This window comes from Lepidochelys kempii, chromosome 5 (assembly GCF_965140285.1).
Source record: "Lepidochelys kempii isolate rLepKem1 chromosome 5, rLepKem1.hap1, whole genome shotgun sequence".
NCBI classification, from domain to species: domain Eukaryota; kingdom Metazoa; phylum Chordata; order Testudines; family Cheloniidae; genus Lepidochelys; species Lepidochelys kempii.
The window spans coordinates 16845507-16862858 of record NC_136384.1 but is presented as its reverse complement, the minus strand read 5'-3'; the positions used below and the strand labels follow the sequence as shown (position 1 = coordinate 16862858).

Sequence of the window (17352 nt, the reverse complement as noted above, 5' to 3'; positions counted from 1 at the left end):
ACTAGCATGATGGATTGTAATTGTTCACCTACCATTTCATCTAGACCAGTGTGGGCAAACTACAGCCTGGGGGCCACATCCACCCTTCAGACGTTTTAATCCAGCCCTTGAGCTCCTGCTGGGGAGTGGGGTCCGGGGCTTGCCCCACTCCACATGTACTGTGGCTCCACATGGCTCCTGGAAGCAGAGGCATGTCCCCGCTCCAGCTCCTAAATGTAGAGGCAGCCAGGGGGCTCCGCATGTTGCCCCCACCCCAAGTGTCGCCCCCACAGCTCCCATTGGCTGGGAACCATGGCCAATGGAAGCTGCAGGGGCAGCGCCTGTGGATGGGGCAGCATGCGGAGCCCCCTGGCCATGCCTCCACGCAGGAGCCAGGGAGGGACATGTCACTGCTTCTGGGAGCTGCTTGAGGTAAGTGCCACCCAGAGCCTGCACCCCTGAACCTCTCCCGCACCCAACCCCAATCCCCCATCTACCTCTGAACTCCTCAGTCCCAGCACAGAGCACCCTCCTGTACCCCCCAACCCCTCATCCCCAGCCCCACCCCAGAGCCTGTACCCCCAGCCAGAGTCCCCACCCTCCCCAACCCTCTGCCCCAGCCCAGACCCCCCTCCTCCACCCTGAACTACTCATTTCTGGCTTCACACCAGAGCCCACAACCCCAGCTAGAGCCCTCACCCTCTCCTGCACCCCAACCCCCAATTTCATGAGCATTCAATTTCCATACCCAGATGTGGCCCTCGGGCCAAAAAGTTTGCCCACCCCTGATCTAGACCAACATTTCTCAAATGCGGTCACCAGGGGGTTTCTCTGTGTCCATGACAGCTTCCTGAGAGGTGACTGGGGGCGGGGGGGAGAGGAGGCGGCAAAGCACTGCCCCATCCCCATCCCTCCTGGATACACAGCCCTGCACGGCCACTGGAGACAGGTGGGGCACAATGCTGCAGGAGCCCGGTGAATTCTCTACCTGGGCTTAGGGGCGGATGAGGCTTGGGCTTCAGCCCTGGGGTGGCTGGGAGTCAGGCTCCAGCAGTGGGGCTTAGGGAGCCTGGCTGCGCAGAGCAGGGCTCCAGCCATGGGACTTCAGATGACAACACCCGGCTCCAGCTGCAGGTTTTGAGCGCTGACCGCCAGCTCTGGCCATGGGGCATCAGTTCAGGATCCAACCCCGGGCCCCCAGTGCCTCTCCCAGCTTACATCCATTCTATCATGGCCCCCACTGCCTCTGCCTCCGACCCCTTGTCCCCCATCCGGGGCTTAATTTGTCCTGGGACTTGCTGAGAAAAGTGACATTAACAAACATGCAAATATCACTTTTCACAGCCTTCCAGATAGCTACTAAGTGTCCTGTGAAAAGTGATTGATATTAACAAACATACAAATATTACTTTTTACAGTAATATTTTTATTATCGAGTCTACAAAAAAACCCTACATAAATTACAATGATGTGAATGTGTATATGTCGTATTTGTTTTTCTTAAAGTTAATCAAATATTTTAGGGAAAAGAGTGTCAATAAGGCCACCCAGCCAGAGTGGTGAGACACCAAAAAATTTGTTGTGCGAACCCCTGATCTAGACTGTGCACGGTCACTAAACGACTCAGTTGGAGATATTTTGTTAAACTGTTGGTCTTCTAATTGAACAACCTTGTTTGGTTTTATTTTCCCTTGAAACACGCAAAGGCATCATGGCTACAAAAAATTCAGCAGCTTTGAGGTGGATGACTGAACTAAGGTAAATGAGCTGTAAGTCTAAAGCCTACATACATTTTTGACATGTCTAACACCTTCTCAATCAGAAAAGGAAAACAAGCTGCAGATTTTATAGTTTAACTCCTCTTCACATTTAGGGCCTTCAAGAACAGATAATAAACCTCAACACAAGTGAAGCCATCTTTAGACGTAGAGTATGTTTTTAATCTCAGGAATACTCAATCCACCTGCTAAACAATTATTTTCTTTGTCCTCCCTGATTCTTGGTCTATATCTATCTGTTGTTTCTTCACTTATACTTAGATTGTAAGCTCTTTGGGGCAGAGAGCATCTTTTTGGCATAATGAGGCCCTGGTCCATGACTGATGCTGCTAGGCACTACCGCAATACAAATAGTGAATACTGTAACAACCTTTATAGTTGACTACAGTACACTGTATTTGGTTAACTATATTCCAAGCAGCAAACAAGCTTACTTATTTTTACACAGCAGCTAACGCTGACATAACAAAAGGCCTTTAAAGTTAAGTCATTGTAATTGGAGTCCTTGTCATAGAGCAGCTTTGCAAAGTCATAGAAGAATGTAAAGACAGGTTCATGCAGTTACAGATTGTTCTGAAATCATCTGGTTGAAGTGACAAGGACATTACCAATATAGCTTTTCACCTTTCCTGGGCTGCCCTAACAACAGAACTTGAAAGCTGGACTTTTGAAACAAACAAATTCAATTAATTTATGCATTCGGCACCCATGGGAACCAGTTCACGGGAAAAAGGTCAGAGCACTTAAATTCTTGTATTTGCCAAGCAGTGAAGCAGGTCGAGGAGTTATGGGGTGGGAAGTTTAATGGTCACAAAAGGTGTGGGGTTGGGATCTGGGTCTGAAAATTTCATCAGCTGGCATCTTACAGCTTTTAATATGGCATTTAGTCCCCATTATTATGGGTCCCAAGTGGTAAGAGAGACAAAATATTAAGTAACATAAGTGAATGAGACTGCAACACAACTAGACCTGCCAACAAAAGATCCTACAATGAGACGACAATCTCAGCAGGTCCACAACAATGGATACCAAAGTCTGTTATTTATCCATACATCAGGTGCAACAGTGCAATTTTTCCTCACACCACCCCAGCCATTGGTCTCATCTCCAATACAGCAAGACCGTCTACAATTGCAAGGGTAAATCACTTTCCATCCCCAGTCAGACATTAATTAATTTTTCTGCTGAGCTGCTGAACAAGGGACCCCATTTAGTATTGCTACTTGTTGCCCAACAGACAAATGGTATCACCTAGTCGTTTCATAGAACCTCTCAAACAGGTGCCAGAGTATAACAGACTCATCATAGACTGGAAGGCTCTTTATTTCATTGTCATCTGTCTGAATCAAAATGGATACTGTGAATTAAGTGCGACAACAAATTTCTTCTCTTCAAATATTGCATTTTGCTCCATTTATCATAAAACTACATCCTTGAAAAATAAAATGTAGAAGCTACTGCCAAAAGCAAGCATATATTGTTTTCCTTTCTGACCACTGGTGCACAACCGGTGCTTGGAAAAGCTTGAGGGCTTTGAAATAATTTCCACTGGTCTGCCAAGAGCTTTTAGCTCAGAGAAGTCACAAGACTTTGTACCTTGACAAATCACATAATTCTCCTCACACTCCACTTTCTACATGATTTTAGCAGGCACTAAGTTTCAAAGCACTAGAGATCTCTATCTGTTGAGGTGTTTGTACAGCACTCACCCCTGTGGTATCTGAGCACCCTATCAAATTATATAAATCCATGTAAGTGGTCTGAACACAGACATATGTTTTGTCTTCTCCCCCTCCTTTCAGGGTAGTTAGAAGTCACTCTTTATAGCTCACTATTCTTTTCTCCACTATCCCAGGAGCAGCAGAGAAATGGATTTTTGTCTCCTATTATGGATAGGATACAACAAAGAGACAGGTGTTATATTTTCCTCCAAGCCAATCAGGGTTGTGATCTTCCTCATCTCTTACAGAAGGGAGTTCACAGCCTTGGACCAGCTGCCAAAAAAGCCTGTCTTCAGCTCCCATTACCCCTATCTTAACTCTTGAGAGTTTCATTGTCCCCATGGATTGCAGCTGCCCTTGAATATCTCCTTCTGCAGTTAAGAGGCTGTTTTCTTAGGGTGAAAGCCCAGATCTGAAGGCAGCACAGAAGGGGGACAATACTGCAACCCCCCTAAAATAACCTTGTGACTTCCTGCAACTCCCTTTTGGGTCAGGCCCCCCAGTTTGAGAAATGCTGGTCTTCCCTGTGAAATCTATATAGTATAGGGTAAAAGCACACAAAAGGCCAAATTTCATGGTCCACGGACTAAATTTTCACGGCTGTGAATTTGGTGGGGCCCTAGTTATGCCATTGGAAATCAGGGATTTGTAGGAGTGATAATGGCAGAAAGTCTTTGTTGCTAGCCCTGATATCATAGCTCTAAGATATTAAACTTTAAATCATCACTGAATCCTCAGTCTTGTATATCTTTTGTGGCACTGATCCAGAATTGAACAGAATAAATCCCTGACCTCACATCAGTATAATTTCAATCCCAGAACAAGATCCACAGGACTGTTACTAGCTGGAGATCAGATGTTTGATAAATGCACGCTACTAACCTTGTTTGTTCTTGGGTTTAACATCAGCGGTTTGCCTTTTTCTTTTGTGTGCACGGTGCGACATGCCAATGCACAGGGAGTGGCAACTACTCTTAATCGGGAGAGCATTTCTTATAGTTCACCTGAGAAAAAGGAAATGAAATAAATCAAATATAAAAATACTTAACCACATGTTCACATTTCTATGCCTGCTAACATGAGAGGGAGAAACCAATACACATCAGATAGTGCTAGCCTGGGGAGTCCTAGGCTTATAACCAATAATATTTTGTGGCAGCCAGGAAAAAGAAAGTGGAGAATATTTCTGTAGAAGAGGGGAAGGGGGTCCTCACAACTATGCTGACGCGTCCATAGTGCACTACATAGACCTTCTGACTTGGGTCTGTGGCTTGAGCTGCATGCACATGGCAAAATGGCTTGGACCTGAGACTCAGTGGGACTGACCCGCCCCCTAACAGGATCCTAAGACCCGGACCCTGAGTGCTTGCTGACCCAAGTCAGACTGATTTGCGTGTGGACAGAAGCGATGCTTGGGCTTAGACTTGAGTCAGAGCCCGGGCTTAGTGAGCAATGTAGACATACCCTGAGTCGACAGAACGTTGGAAAACTGGTACTTTTATTATTGTACAGGGGACTGTAGTCAGTCAGCATGTGCCACGAATTACCCGATATTTGCACCCTGTACTTAGAATAGAAAACTGCTACTGGCCAATATTGACCTTTTAATGGCGACCAATAAACTTGCCACCAGTGTAAACACCAAGGAGGAGAGAATTATATAGGATAGTACAGAAAAGAACAATGGAGGCTGAATGTCAGGAAAAACTTCCTGACAGAGAAAATATATTGGCCTGTGCAATAGTCTCCTAACGGAAGTAATGGAAACCCTGTTACTTAGCACATTTAAAACTAGACTAGAGGAAAAACTAGCAAATGTAAAAGAGGCAATAAACAAGATAAACTAACAGGTCTCTTCCACCTCTAGACTCTTATTTCAGCCCTTAAAAAATGGAGCTCTGCTGGGACAACTGGTGGGTATGCATTTCTGCAGGGTGTAATTTTTCAGAGCCTCCTTGTAAGATCCTGTTAGTGTTACCTTACAAACCTAGAGCCCAATCCTATGAAGTACTGAATGTCCTCAGATCCCATTCGGTTCAATTGTTATTAGTTGGATTATGGTTAGATTGCAAGATCTTTGGGGCAGGGACAACCACTTACACATTTGTACAGTACCACTTACATGTTTGTACAGGTCCTGGCCTGACAGGCCTTTAAGTACCACCATAATATAAACGTTTAATAATAATTGTAACCCCAGAGGCCCAAAATAGGGTTGTGGCCCACTGTGTCAGGAACTGTACAAATACACACAAAGACACAGTCTGAAGAGCTTACAGTTGAAGGATGTAGTGTTGATAAGCCTCAGAACTTCACAGTACGGGGCCAGAGGTAGCAGATTTTTGTTATATTTTAATGCTTTGCGCCTGTGTTACATCAAAGCCAGGCTTTCCCAGTTAAATACAGAGCTGGATTAGCTTTCACATGCACATACATTTGCTTTCATAAGGCACACACATTTGTTCAAGCGAGCAATAATATGCTCACAAGATCAAAACTAACTGAATAATAAGCTGCACAGGGAGCCCTTACCTAGTAACAAATTCAAAACTACCAAAAAGTGTAAGCCATTTTTGAATAGTGAAATGCTACCTGGTTTGGTTTTATAAAATGATTTATAGGTGGACCACAAATTACATTAGGGAATGACAATATCTTAATCAAACATAACTTCTGCTACAAATATTCAAGTTATGTCTTTTAAATTATCTAATCAGCTGTTAAACACTATATGATGGAAGGGAAATACCATATAGTATAATCTAATAACAATTTCCTTGAAAACCGTTCAAAAGTATCTAACGAAGTGCTTAGGAAAATTATCTCCCCCTCTGCCCCCCACATATTTGCATTTCTTCATTGCCCACAGAGTAGAGTTACAAACACCAGGAGTACCAACTGACTGGTCAACCACACACACCTTATTTGGAACCGGAAGTACACAATCAGGTAGCAGCAGAGACCAAGGGGGGGGGGGGAAAGGCAAATACAGTACAGTACTGTGTTAAATGTAAACTACTACAAAAATAAAGGGAAAGTTAAAAAAAGACTTGACAAGGGAAGGAAACTGTTTCTGTGCTTGTTTCATTTAAATTAAGATGGTTAAAAGCAGCATTTTTCTTCTGCACGTAAAGTTTCAAAGCTGTATTAAGTCAATGCTCAGCTGTAAACTTCTGGAAGAACCATAACGTTTTGTTCAGAGTTACGAACATTTCAGAGTGACAAACAACCTCCATTCCCAATAACGCTGAGGTTCTACTGGAGCAGAACGCTACCCCTATTTACACAGCAACTGCACTCTGATTCTCAATCACTGCTCCTTTGTTTGTATGTATGTGCCTTTCACTTTAAGAAAGTGTGATTTGAAGCACATACGTGCAGTGGGTTTGTTGTAAAGTACATTAGTTTAGTGTTTGTAGACAGGGTAATGGAAGTCTTGTTAGTATTAAAAACAAATGCTGCTTTTAACAGAGTAATTCCTCACTAGGTGGTGGTGGATTGAACACAGCTGGCCTGTCAGAATTAATCAGCAGTGCTGACAAAAATAACTTTGTAAAGAACAGGGTCTGATAAAACAAAATTAAATTCATGCTACAAACTGTCATCATTTGGGCATGGCAAATTCAATTCTGAGTACAGTTTAAATTCTAGCCACTTGTTTGCCATTATTATGCAATTTCAAATTAATGCTCTATACATATGAAGCCAAAATTATTTGAGATGATAATGCAAAAGTAACATTTAATATACATCAGCATTCTCTGAGGCTGGTTTCAATTTGTCAGTACTAAATATCTTAAACAAGGAACTATAATTAAGCCAAACCCAACCTCTTTCCTGTAACTGAATTCAATCACCTCACTACAACAAATGAGCACTTATGAACAAAACAGTACTCCCTTTCCTCTTTTGAATGCAGGAGGTTTAATTCCAGGTACTGTATAACCCAATAAAATGGATTAGTCATTTTTTTTTGTCCTGGACTCTCCTTCCCCAGATCTATTACTTAGTCATTTCTATTTCATCCTATCTCTTATCATTCCCCTGAACTGACCTCCCTTGTTCCATTCTCTTCAATTCATTCCCACATTTCCAGCTCACACGGACCTTTACATTTTAAAATAAAGGCCTAAATCTTGCTCCACAAAACCCTTTGACTTCGATGGGAGTTACAGACATACTTAAAGGCAAAACTTAACCTTAATTTTTTTTAAATATAAATGAGAGCCAGAGTTATTCACTGCTTTATAAAAGTTTAGTAAGACAAACAGGCCCATGGGGCAGACCCTCCAACTGAGAAACTGCAGGATTGAGCCTCTATAAAATTACATTTTGTATTTGCAGTACAACAGCTGTTTAGATGAAGAACAATCACAAGGCAGTGCTAATACCTTTTAGACAGTTTGTAAGTGGGTGCTGGAAGGGTTTGTAGAAGAGTGTTTTTAAAGAGGGATCTGAGTTGAGGTGGTGATGTTTTGCTACATAAGACAACCAGAAAAAGGAGGGAAGTCAACTGTGGGGAAAAAAAAAATATATAAAAGGAAGTGAAAGCAGAGATGTAAGCAGAGGTGCAGTTCTGAACAGGGATAAGAAGAGAGAACACAGGAACTGAAAGAGGAATAAAACGCCATCTAAAATCTGCCAGCATAATCAAAACTAGACGTTCCCCCCCCCTTTTACCTTCAGTAACCAATAGTACAGTAAGCAACAGCCCTAAACAGAACTGTGTTATACAACCAGATTTGATTCAATATAACCAGTAATTTTTAGCACAATATTGCTTACATTCTGTGTCACTGTTTAACTGCGTCTACATTTTTCAGCATATTGGATGACCGTTTTCCTCCGTGGAGTATCTTATCAGGAGGCATCTGGCCAGTTCAAACTAATTATTAGTATTATACAAGTGCACTTATCTAAGAGCAAATGTTTTTGTTAGTACAATTACGGATTTGTTAAATTTCAAAGGCTGCTTTTAGGGGAAAATATTCATTATACTTTTATAGGTACAATTACATTCCCAATTGAATCATGTAGTTCACAGAGCCAATTAAAGCAGTCTGCTTCAATTAACATTGAAGCTTATCTGGGTCACGAATTACAGCTTTAATACTTAGTAATATGTTTCAGCAGAGTTGCAATTCATGTTCAAAGGCTTTGCAGCCATCCCTCAGTTTCAACGACAACTGATCATTAAAATAATATTTCAAGTATTTCCTCCTATACAAAATGTCAGAGTGCTTGGATAGGAAATTAGTACAATTTTCCTTTAATATACAGAATGCACTTATCATAACTAGAATCAGTAATAAACGTTTATTTTAAATATCGGGTGAAACTCTTAATTTAAAGGATTGCACAGGCCTCGCTAAGCTTCCTGAGTTTCTAGGAAAACAAAATGTTTATTACATAGTAGTACCACCTTTGGCCCAGCCAGCGTTGTCACATACAGCGGTAGCAATTGTTTTGTGAATCTGTACAGTCCTGAATCATGGCTAAGTCCTTTTTTCAGTTTAAACCAATTTTTACTGAAAAATTCCTGGGTTTTACAAGTATTATTCATTTTTTTTCTGATTTTCACCCTACGTTTGTAGCTTTCAAATTTATAAAAAATAACTTGTTTTATTAGGAAAATACAATACATTGCATGAGATATATATATTACGATAATACATTAGCCTGTGTGTATATATGCAAAGCTGCCTGTTGAAGTAAGGCTATGTATTAGTCTAGAAGATGCACACAATAAACCAACAGGCACACACGCAAGCTCTGAAGGGCGTGTGCATCTGAACGTACTGATGAACCTCATGCCCATCACATACACATTTCAAGCTGATAGCAGATAACAGTTTAAAGACTTTACATACTAAAACGGGAAGAAAATGAAAATCTGTATCAGAATACGTTTCAGAGGACAAGGAAATATTCAAAAGTTTAAAAAAAAAAAACAAGAAAAGGATGAAGTTGAGTGTATGCACTGCAAATGGTGTGGCCCAATTATTAAATGTTAATATTTGTAGGCTAATAGTTCCAAGTCTACAACACTAAGCTGTTTATTCAAATTAAAAGTTTTATTTGGGGATTAGAGGTGTATTGTTTTCTTAAACTCAGAGGTGGCACAGGTGGAATTCAAAGCATTAATCTACGGAATACCTTTCCCCTGTCTTTCCAGCCACCAAAATAAACCCCGATATTTACCCAGAAAAACTATTAATTTTTTTTGCACTGATTTTCACCCATTTTTGTTGTTGTGGTAATAAACACTGATAAATTCCCAGGAAAAATTAAATAAAGAAAGAACTGAAAACAAAGGGCCCTAATCATGGCACAGGCATGGAGGTTTGGGGTATTTTGTTAACTAAACATGGCTGATCTTCCCAAGTATGACTCTCTCTCTCTCACACTCACACACACACAGCAGACTACAATTCTGAAATTGGGTGACTCCCAGGTCTAAATGCACTTCCCTTTAGGTCTTTTAAAAACAAACAAACAAAACTTCCCTCCACCTAGCAGATTCCACCAGGGTTACTTCACTTGGAGGAAAGTGCTTTGCTGAGCGCGAGATATGGGGCAATTTCCATTTGCCTTAAGGGTGGCCTTAAATTACATACGTGTATGTATAAGAGAGCCCAGAGTTCATATTTGGGAGTCAGGTGTTCTGGATCCTATTCCATATTCTGCCACTGATTCATTCGGACACTGGACTAGTCATTTCAATGTTGTGTGCCTCAGTTTCCTCAACTACAGAATGGAGATATTTAAGTATCTGTCACAGGAATTACAACACCATTTTAACTGACATCTGTAAAGTGCCTTGAGATTCTCAGATGAAGGAAGGTACTATGGAATTAGGAAGTATTATACAATGCATTTGCAGATGCTGACTGTCTCAAACAGCAATAGTAAACAGGCCACCTGAGACACAGGTGAATTTTAGACCTCTTTTTCCCTCATCATTGCGTGGCCAAATCAACCCAACAGTGGGTCTGTAGCCTCCAACAAGGGAGGAGAAACATTAAATCTAAAGTATTTATGCGGGGAACATGCCTCTGACCTTCACAGTTTGAGACATTCAGTGCAGGAAATGCCCACCAGTTCAATTAAAACAAACAAACCTGCAGGACGCGTGTAGACTTCTTGCAGCATTCGATATAAGCTGGAGTTCTCACAGTCCAAATAGAAAGAAGTACTAGATTATAAGGCTATGACTACACTACAGACCTGACATCGGCACAGCTGTGCCACAGTAAGGTCTCCCATATAGCTGCTCTATGCCGACCGGAGAGAGCTCTCCTGCCGGCATAACTAAACCACCCGCAACGACTGGCCGTAGTCATATGCATCGACTTCTAGTTTTCCCTGAGGGTGCTCCACCCTTGCTCTGCCATGAGGCCTCACCCCCACTTCACCTCTTCCCCCAAGGCCCTGCCCTCATTCCACCTCTTCCTGCCCCCTCGAGGCCCCTGCCCGCCACTCACTGCTCTCCCTCAAACCCCTCCCAGGTTAGCTCAGTGGGGGCACCGCCAAACAGCTGTGGCTGGTGGGTGCTAAGCACCCACTATTTATTTCTATGGATGCTCCATCCCTGGAGCACCCATGAAGTTGGCACCTATGGCGGTAGCTATGTCAGCGGGAGAGCGTCTCCCACCAACACAGTGCTGTCCAGACTGGCGCTTTTGTCATTGAAACTTGTGTTGGTCAAGGGGATGGTTTTTTCACACTCCTGACTGACAAAAGTGCTAGTTAGAGAAAGCCTATGTCTAGCGATATCGAGGGACTCATAAAAGCTCTTATCTCACCACACAATGTGAGAGAAGTCTTTAATAGACAGGTTTCATCCGATGAAGTGACCTCACGAAAGCTTATGCTCAAAGAAACTGGTTAGTCTCTAAGGTGCCACAAGTACTCCTTTTCTTTTTGGTCTTTAATAGAGTAACTGATCCAGCAGTTACTGTTCTGGAGTTCTTAATACAATGATCTTATTAGGTTCTAAAGCAGCCTTGCCCAGCGCTATTTTGTGGAAGGTGCTGTTCTGATTTAGGGCTCAATCCTGCAAAGGCATGTGCTTAACTCTATTACCACGAGTAGCTCCACTGATTTCAATGGGAAGACTCATGGTAGGAAAGTTAAGCACTTGCATAAGTGTGTGAAGAATTGGTGCCCTAGTCTGAAGAATTCTCATAAGGACTGTGGATGGTGAACTGCCCATGAGGCTTCCTTCAAGCATGAAGGGCCTTAACCCAGCAGAACCAACATGGTTTCACTGTGAAAAGCGGGGTGAGGAGAGAGAGCAAGTTTCAGAACAATATTCTGAGGTATCCTGGGAACTACAGGCCAGTCAGCCTCACTTCAGTCCCCGGAAAAATCATGGAGCAGGTCCTCAAAGAATCAATCCTGAAGCACTTAGAGGAGAGGAAAGTGATCAAGAACAGTCAGCATGGATTCACCAACGGAAGGTCATGCCTGACTAATCAATTCGCCTTCTATGATGAGATTACTGGTTCTGTGGATGAAGGGAAAGCAGTGGATGTATTGTTTCTTGACTTTAGCAAAGCTTTTGACACGGTCTCCCACAGTATTCTTGTCAGCAAGTTAAAGAAGTACGGGCTGGATGAATGCACTATAAGGTGGGTAGAAAGTTGGCTAGATTGTCGGGCTCAACGGGTAGTGATCAATGGCTCCATGTCTAGTTGGCAGCCAGCGTCAAGTGGAGTGCCCCAGGGGTCGGTCCCGGGGCCGGTTTTGTTCTATATCTTCATAAATGATCTGGAGGATAGTGTGGATTGCACTCTCAGCAAATTTGCGGATGATACTAAACTGGGAGGAGTGGTAGATACGCTGGAGGGCAGGGATAGGATACAGAGGGACCTAGACAAATTGGAGGATTGGGCCAAAAGAAATCTGATGAGGTTCAATAAGGATAAGTGCAGGGTCCTGCACTTAGGATGAAAGAACCCAATGCACAGCTACAGACTAGGGACCGAATGGCTAGGCAGCAGTTCTGCGGAAAAGGACCTAGGGGTGACAGTGGACGAGAAGCTGGATATGAGTCAGCAGTGTGCCCTTGTTGCCAAGAAGGCCAATGGCATTTTGGGATGTATAAGTAGGGGCACAGCGAGCAGATCGAGGGATGTGATCGTCCCCCTCTGTTCGACATTGGTGAGGCCATATCTGGAGTAGTGTGTCCAGTTTTGGGCCCCACACTACAAGAAGGATGTGGATAAATTGGAAAGAGTCCAGCGAAGGGCAACAAAAATGATTAGGGGTCTGGAACACATGACTTATGAGGAGAGGCTGAGGGAACTGGGATTGTTTAGTCTGCAGAAGAGAAGAATGAGGGGGGATTTGATAGCTGCTTTCAACTACCTGAGAGGTGGTTCCAGAGAGGATGGTTCTAGACTATTCTCAGTGGTAGAAGAGGACAGGACAAGGAGTAATGGAGTAACTCAAGTTGCAGTGGGGGAGGTTTAGGTTGGATATTAGGAAAAACTTTTTCACTAGGAGGGTGGTGAAACACTGGAATGCGTTGCCTAGGGAGGTGGTGGAATCTCCTTCCTTAGAAGTTTTTAAGGTCAGGTTTGACAAAGCCCTGGCTGGGATGATTTAATTGGGGATTGGTCCTGCTTTTGAGCAGGGGGTTGGACTAGATGACCTCCTGAGGTCCCTTCCAACCCTGATATTCTATGATTCCCTGGGACTCCCAGCACTGCAACTGACCGGGGACACAGTGAGGGAGGAATGGAACAAAACCAGAGGATCCATGGTCATTGCTCCCTTCTTTTCCAGTAGCAGTTCCACGGCTACCCTGCGATTGGAAGAGAAAATACTTTCCTGCAGAAAAGCCCAGAACAGAGCCTAACCATTTGGGTTGCATGCTAAAATTAGATGTAGCCTAAATAGGAGCAACATGGAAACGATTCACTGTTATAAATAAGGCTCAGTCATTCCAAACATACTGAACAGCCAAATACTTCTTTTTAAAAAGTGTTCCCCCCTGCACAACAAAAAGACTCTAAAAACACATACCTAAAATTAGACACTAGCTCATGCAACAGTTCAAAGTGGTTCCTTCCACTGTTACTGTTGAAATGGAAACTTCTGTTGCAATCCAAGAGAACATTTAATGAGCATCCACCAAAGCACAGCATGCTAAGGCCCCATTGTGTTTGGTATTGTACAAACACAGAACAAAAAAAAAAAAAAAAAAAAAAAGGACAATCCCTGTCCCAAACAGCTTACAATTTGTAGTCTCATCACATTCTCGGTTTACATGAGACAAGCTTCTAGTTTCTTGTCAGGTATCACCTACCGGATTCATATGACACCAACGTATGTTATTTCCAAGGAGTCACGATGAGCACAGAAGGCCCATACCAAGCTCATGATCACACATATGCAGTGATGAGCTGCCAAAATCTTAACAACCCGTTCCCTCCTCACCCCACGAGGGGGTCGTGGCCCACCCCCACACCCCCGGGACTCCTGCCCCATCCACCTCCTCCCCTGTCCCCTGACTGCCCCCAGAACCAGGCAGGAGGGTCTCGTGGGCCACCGTAGTGAGTGCCCACCCCGCCCCTAAGAGCCAGAGGGACCTGCCGGGGGGCAAGGTGGGGAGTCCCAGCACTGCTTACCTGGGGCAGCTCCCAGGAAGCATCTGGCAGGTCCCTCTGGCTCCTAGGGGAGGGGGAGCGTAGCTAGGGGGGGAGCAGGGACAGCGGCCGCTCCCCCCACTGATCACATCAAAAGTGGAGCCTTAGGCGCCGACTCTGTGGGTGCTCCAGGGCTGGAGCACCCATGGGGAAAAATTGGTCGGTGCAGAGCACCCACCGGCAGCTCCCCGCCCCATGGCTGGCCCCAGCTCACCTCACCTCCGCCTCCACCCCTGAACGGGCCATCATGCTCTGCTTCTCCGCCCCTGCTTCCTGCAAATCAGCTGTTTGCGCGGGAAGCTGGGGGCGGGGTTGGGGGAGCTGAGAAGCAGGCGGTGGCTTCACACTCAGGCCCAGGGAGGCGGAGGTGAGCTGGGGCGGGGAACGGTTCCCCTGCGCCCCCCAGGTTACCTGCTGGTGCGCAGGCAGCCCTCCTTGCACCCCTCCCGCCCCAGCTCACCTCCGCGCCGCCTCTCTGGGCCTGAGTGCGAAGCCACCACTTGCTTCTCAGCCCTCCAAGGCTTCCTGCGCAAACAGCTGATTCATGGGAAGTGGGGGAGGAGACGCAGAGTGGGGCGGCATATAACTCAGAGGCAGAAGCAGAGCTGAGGTGAGCTGGGGAGCTGCCGGTGGGTGCTCCGCACCCACCAAATTTTCCCCGTGGGTGCTCCAGCCACAGAGCACCCACGGAGCCAGTGCCTAAGGTGCCACTTTTGGCTGATCGTTAAATTTGGAAGCCCTTTTAGAACCGGTTGTCCCTTGTGGGACAACCGGTTCTAAAAGGGCTTCTAAATTTAACAACCGGTTCTAGCGAACCAGTGTGAACCAGCTCCAGCTCACCACTGCACATATATACATACATACACACACACACACACACACACACACCAACAAAGCAGATATTCATTTGTCACAATGGTAACATTTTTCTGGGACAAAGAATAGTTCTTCTACCATAACTTCATCCATATCACAAACGCAGTAGAGTTTCCTTTAACTGACTACGGGTTAATGCTATTACTTGACTTTCTCAGTTTTACTCAAGCAGAACACAAGCATCTAAACGTACAGTGTAATAATAAGATGAAATTTAACAGGAATGTAACAATGGCATTTCAAATCATCACTGACATTTCTTTTACCAGATAGACAACAACAGATCAAACCAAGGCTTGCAGAAGCTAGTCCTAAAAATATCAACCAGCCTAACATTTCCTACTCAAAGCCTGCATCAGCATTTCCACCATTTATGAACTTTTACTTTCAAGGCTTTATGGCTCTGCCATAAAAATTCACTCCAGGTTCAATGTCAGCACGCAAACTGTCAGCTCAGGGACAGGGCTTCAGATATTTCAACAGTATCTAAGCCCTGTGTGTTTTCACAGTGGCCTGACTCAAGAGGTTTCTGTTTAAAACAGCAAAGTCTTGCAACTCATTAGTTTGTCGTTTTCATTTTCACTTTTGCTATTTTGGAAAAAAGAACGCATGAATAACCAACCCATTTTACTGTGTCAACAACATACATCTTGCTTCCTTTCATAAAAAGATTAAGTTGTTCACAAGGAACCCACCCGTCTGGGGGACACACTCCCTTCCTGGCTGAGCAGAGGGAATATTCGACACCAGCAAGAGATACAGAAAAGACTGCAAGCGGTTTAATTTCAAGAGGCGGCATTTGAATGGAGTAGTTTGCAGGAAGTGGAGCGAGAACAAAGCCGTTGTGAGCAGGATGAACGGTACTCTCCCTAAAGGGGAAATAATTTTCAGTGCAATCTAATTGCAGAACCAATTTGCTCTCCAGAGGCATCTTGTGAGCAAGCCATCCTTAGGCAGGGATGGTTTAGCAGTAGCAAGACACACAGAACCCTCATCATCCTACATCAATGTGGCCTATAGGTGTAGCAGCGATGCTCCTGTTACAACAGGACAGAGCAAGCAGACAAGCAGGATTTATTATAACAGAACTGCTCCCTCAGAAGTGCTGCCTATGATGCTGGTATTTGTGAAGCCTGTGACTGCAATAATAAACAACAACCCAGGCTTAATCTTGACCACAGCCTGAACCAAACACTGTGGCTCTCACCCATGCCCCACACACATCAGGGAGCAGACAGATGCCCCAGAACAAGGCTCCTAAGGAGGAAGAGTTTCAGGAAGGAAATGACCAGGAAACAAAGTCTTATACAAAATGCCCCAAAATGGGGCCTTAAAAGAGTTGTAATGCTCTTAATATTGAAATGGAAAATAATTACCAGGGCAGGAGCTGCTACCTCTTCCTCCTGCTGCTGCCCTCTGTGTGATGCTGCCCCAGGACTTGAACCTGCGTTAGTCTCTGCACCAGCCAGCAGCCCTCCTCCGCCAGAGATACTTCCCCCTCGGCACCGTGCACGGAATGAAACAGGCAGGGCAGAGCCTGGGAGGGACACTCCAGAGGGCGGGGCGTTCCCTCTGACTGACAATTCAACTCAACTACTGAGAGGCGGCGGACGGATGACGCTCAGCTACCCAGCTCTCGACGCCGCCGGCAGGGGGCGGGGCTGAGACAGGGAGGGAGCAGCTGCTGGAGATGCTAATAGGGACAGCCAATCAGCGTGCGAGATGAGCAGGGACACGAGGGGGCGGGGGAGGGAGATGTTTTATCCCCGGGTCTATGAAGAACCCAGCCAAGGGTGGGGGAAGGCCGGTGGGGCTAGTTGCAGAGAGATGGGAGAGGGAGGGAAAAGGAGTGGGGATGGGAGGGTGATTATGGAGTGGCTGGGGGACTGAGGTGGTGGCAGGTGGAATGGAGTGGGGTGGGGGGAGAATCTGGGGCCTGAAGGGGTGCAGGAGATGTGAGACTGGGGTGGTGGTGTGGAGGGGCCAGGCATCGAGTGGATGGGGTGGGGGAGGGCGTTACCCATATTTCATGCTGTGCTATGGCTCATGTGCATTGCCCTCACGCTGCACAAGCCCAAATGTGGGGTGCAGAGAGGGACACAGTTTCATTATTCATGCAGGGAACTTCAAGCGAGGTAGAATTCCCACCGTCCGTAAACACAACGCTTTTTCAGTTTCAGGGTTCTTTGGTTCTGATGGAAATAATTTTTGATGATACAAGTGAGAGGACACCACAGTGCATGGAAGGTAGGGAACTTCAGGACTAAAACAAGGGGCATTTGAGAGGTAGAAGTGTGAAGCCTCTCTGGGTTCATCCAAACCAAGCCAGCTTTAGACATAAGT

At 45.0% G+C, this 17352-nt stretch overlaps 1 protein-coding gene across 2 annotated transcripts in view; it reads right to left on the bottom strand.

Annotated features, from left to right (window-relative positions):
- Nucleotides 1-16527, bottom strand: part of ME2 (malic enzyme 2) — a 48914-nt gene extending 32387 nt beyond the window's left edge. For both annotated transcript variants that reach the window (XM_073343547.2, XM_073343549.2), the window contains exons 1-2: nt 16386-16527; nt 4361-4482 (exon numbers count right to left, since the gene is read on the bottom strand). In XM_073343547.2, the coding sequence (XP_073199648.1) occupies nt 4361-4468 (108 nt within the window). In that variant the 5' untranslated portion in view covers nt 4469-4482; nt 16386-16527. The remainder of the gene's footprint in view (nt 1-4360; nt 4483-16385) is intronic.
- Between the last annotated feature and the right edge of the window lie 825 nt (nt 16528-17352).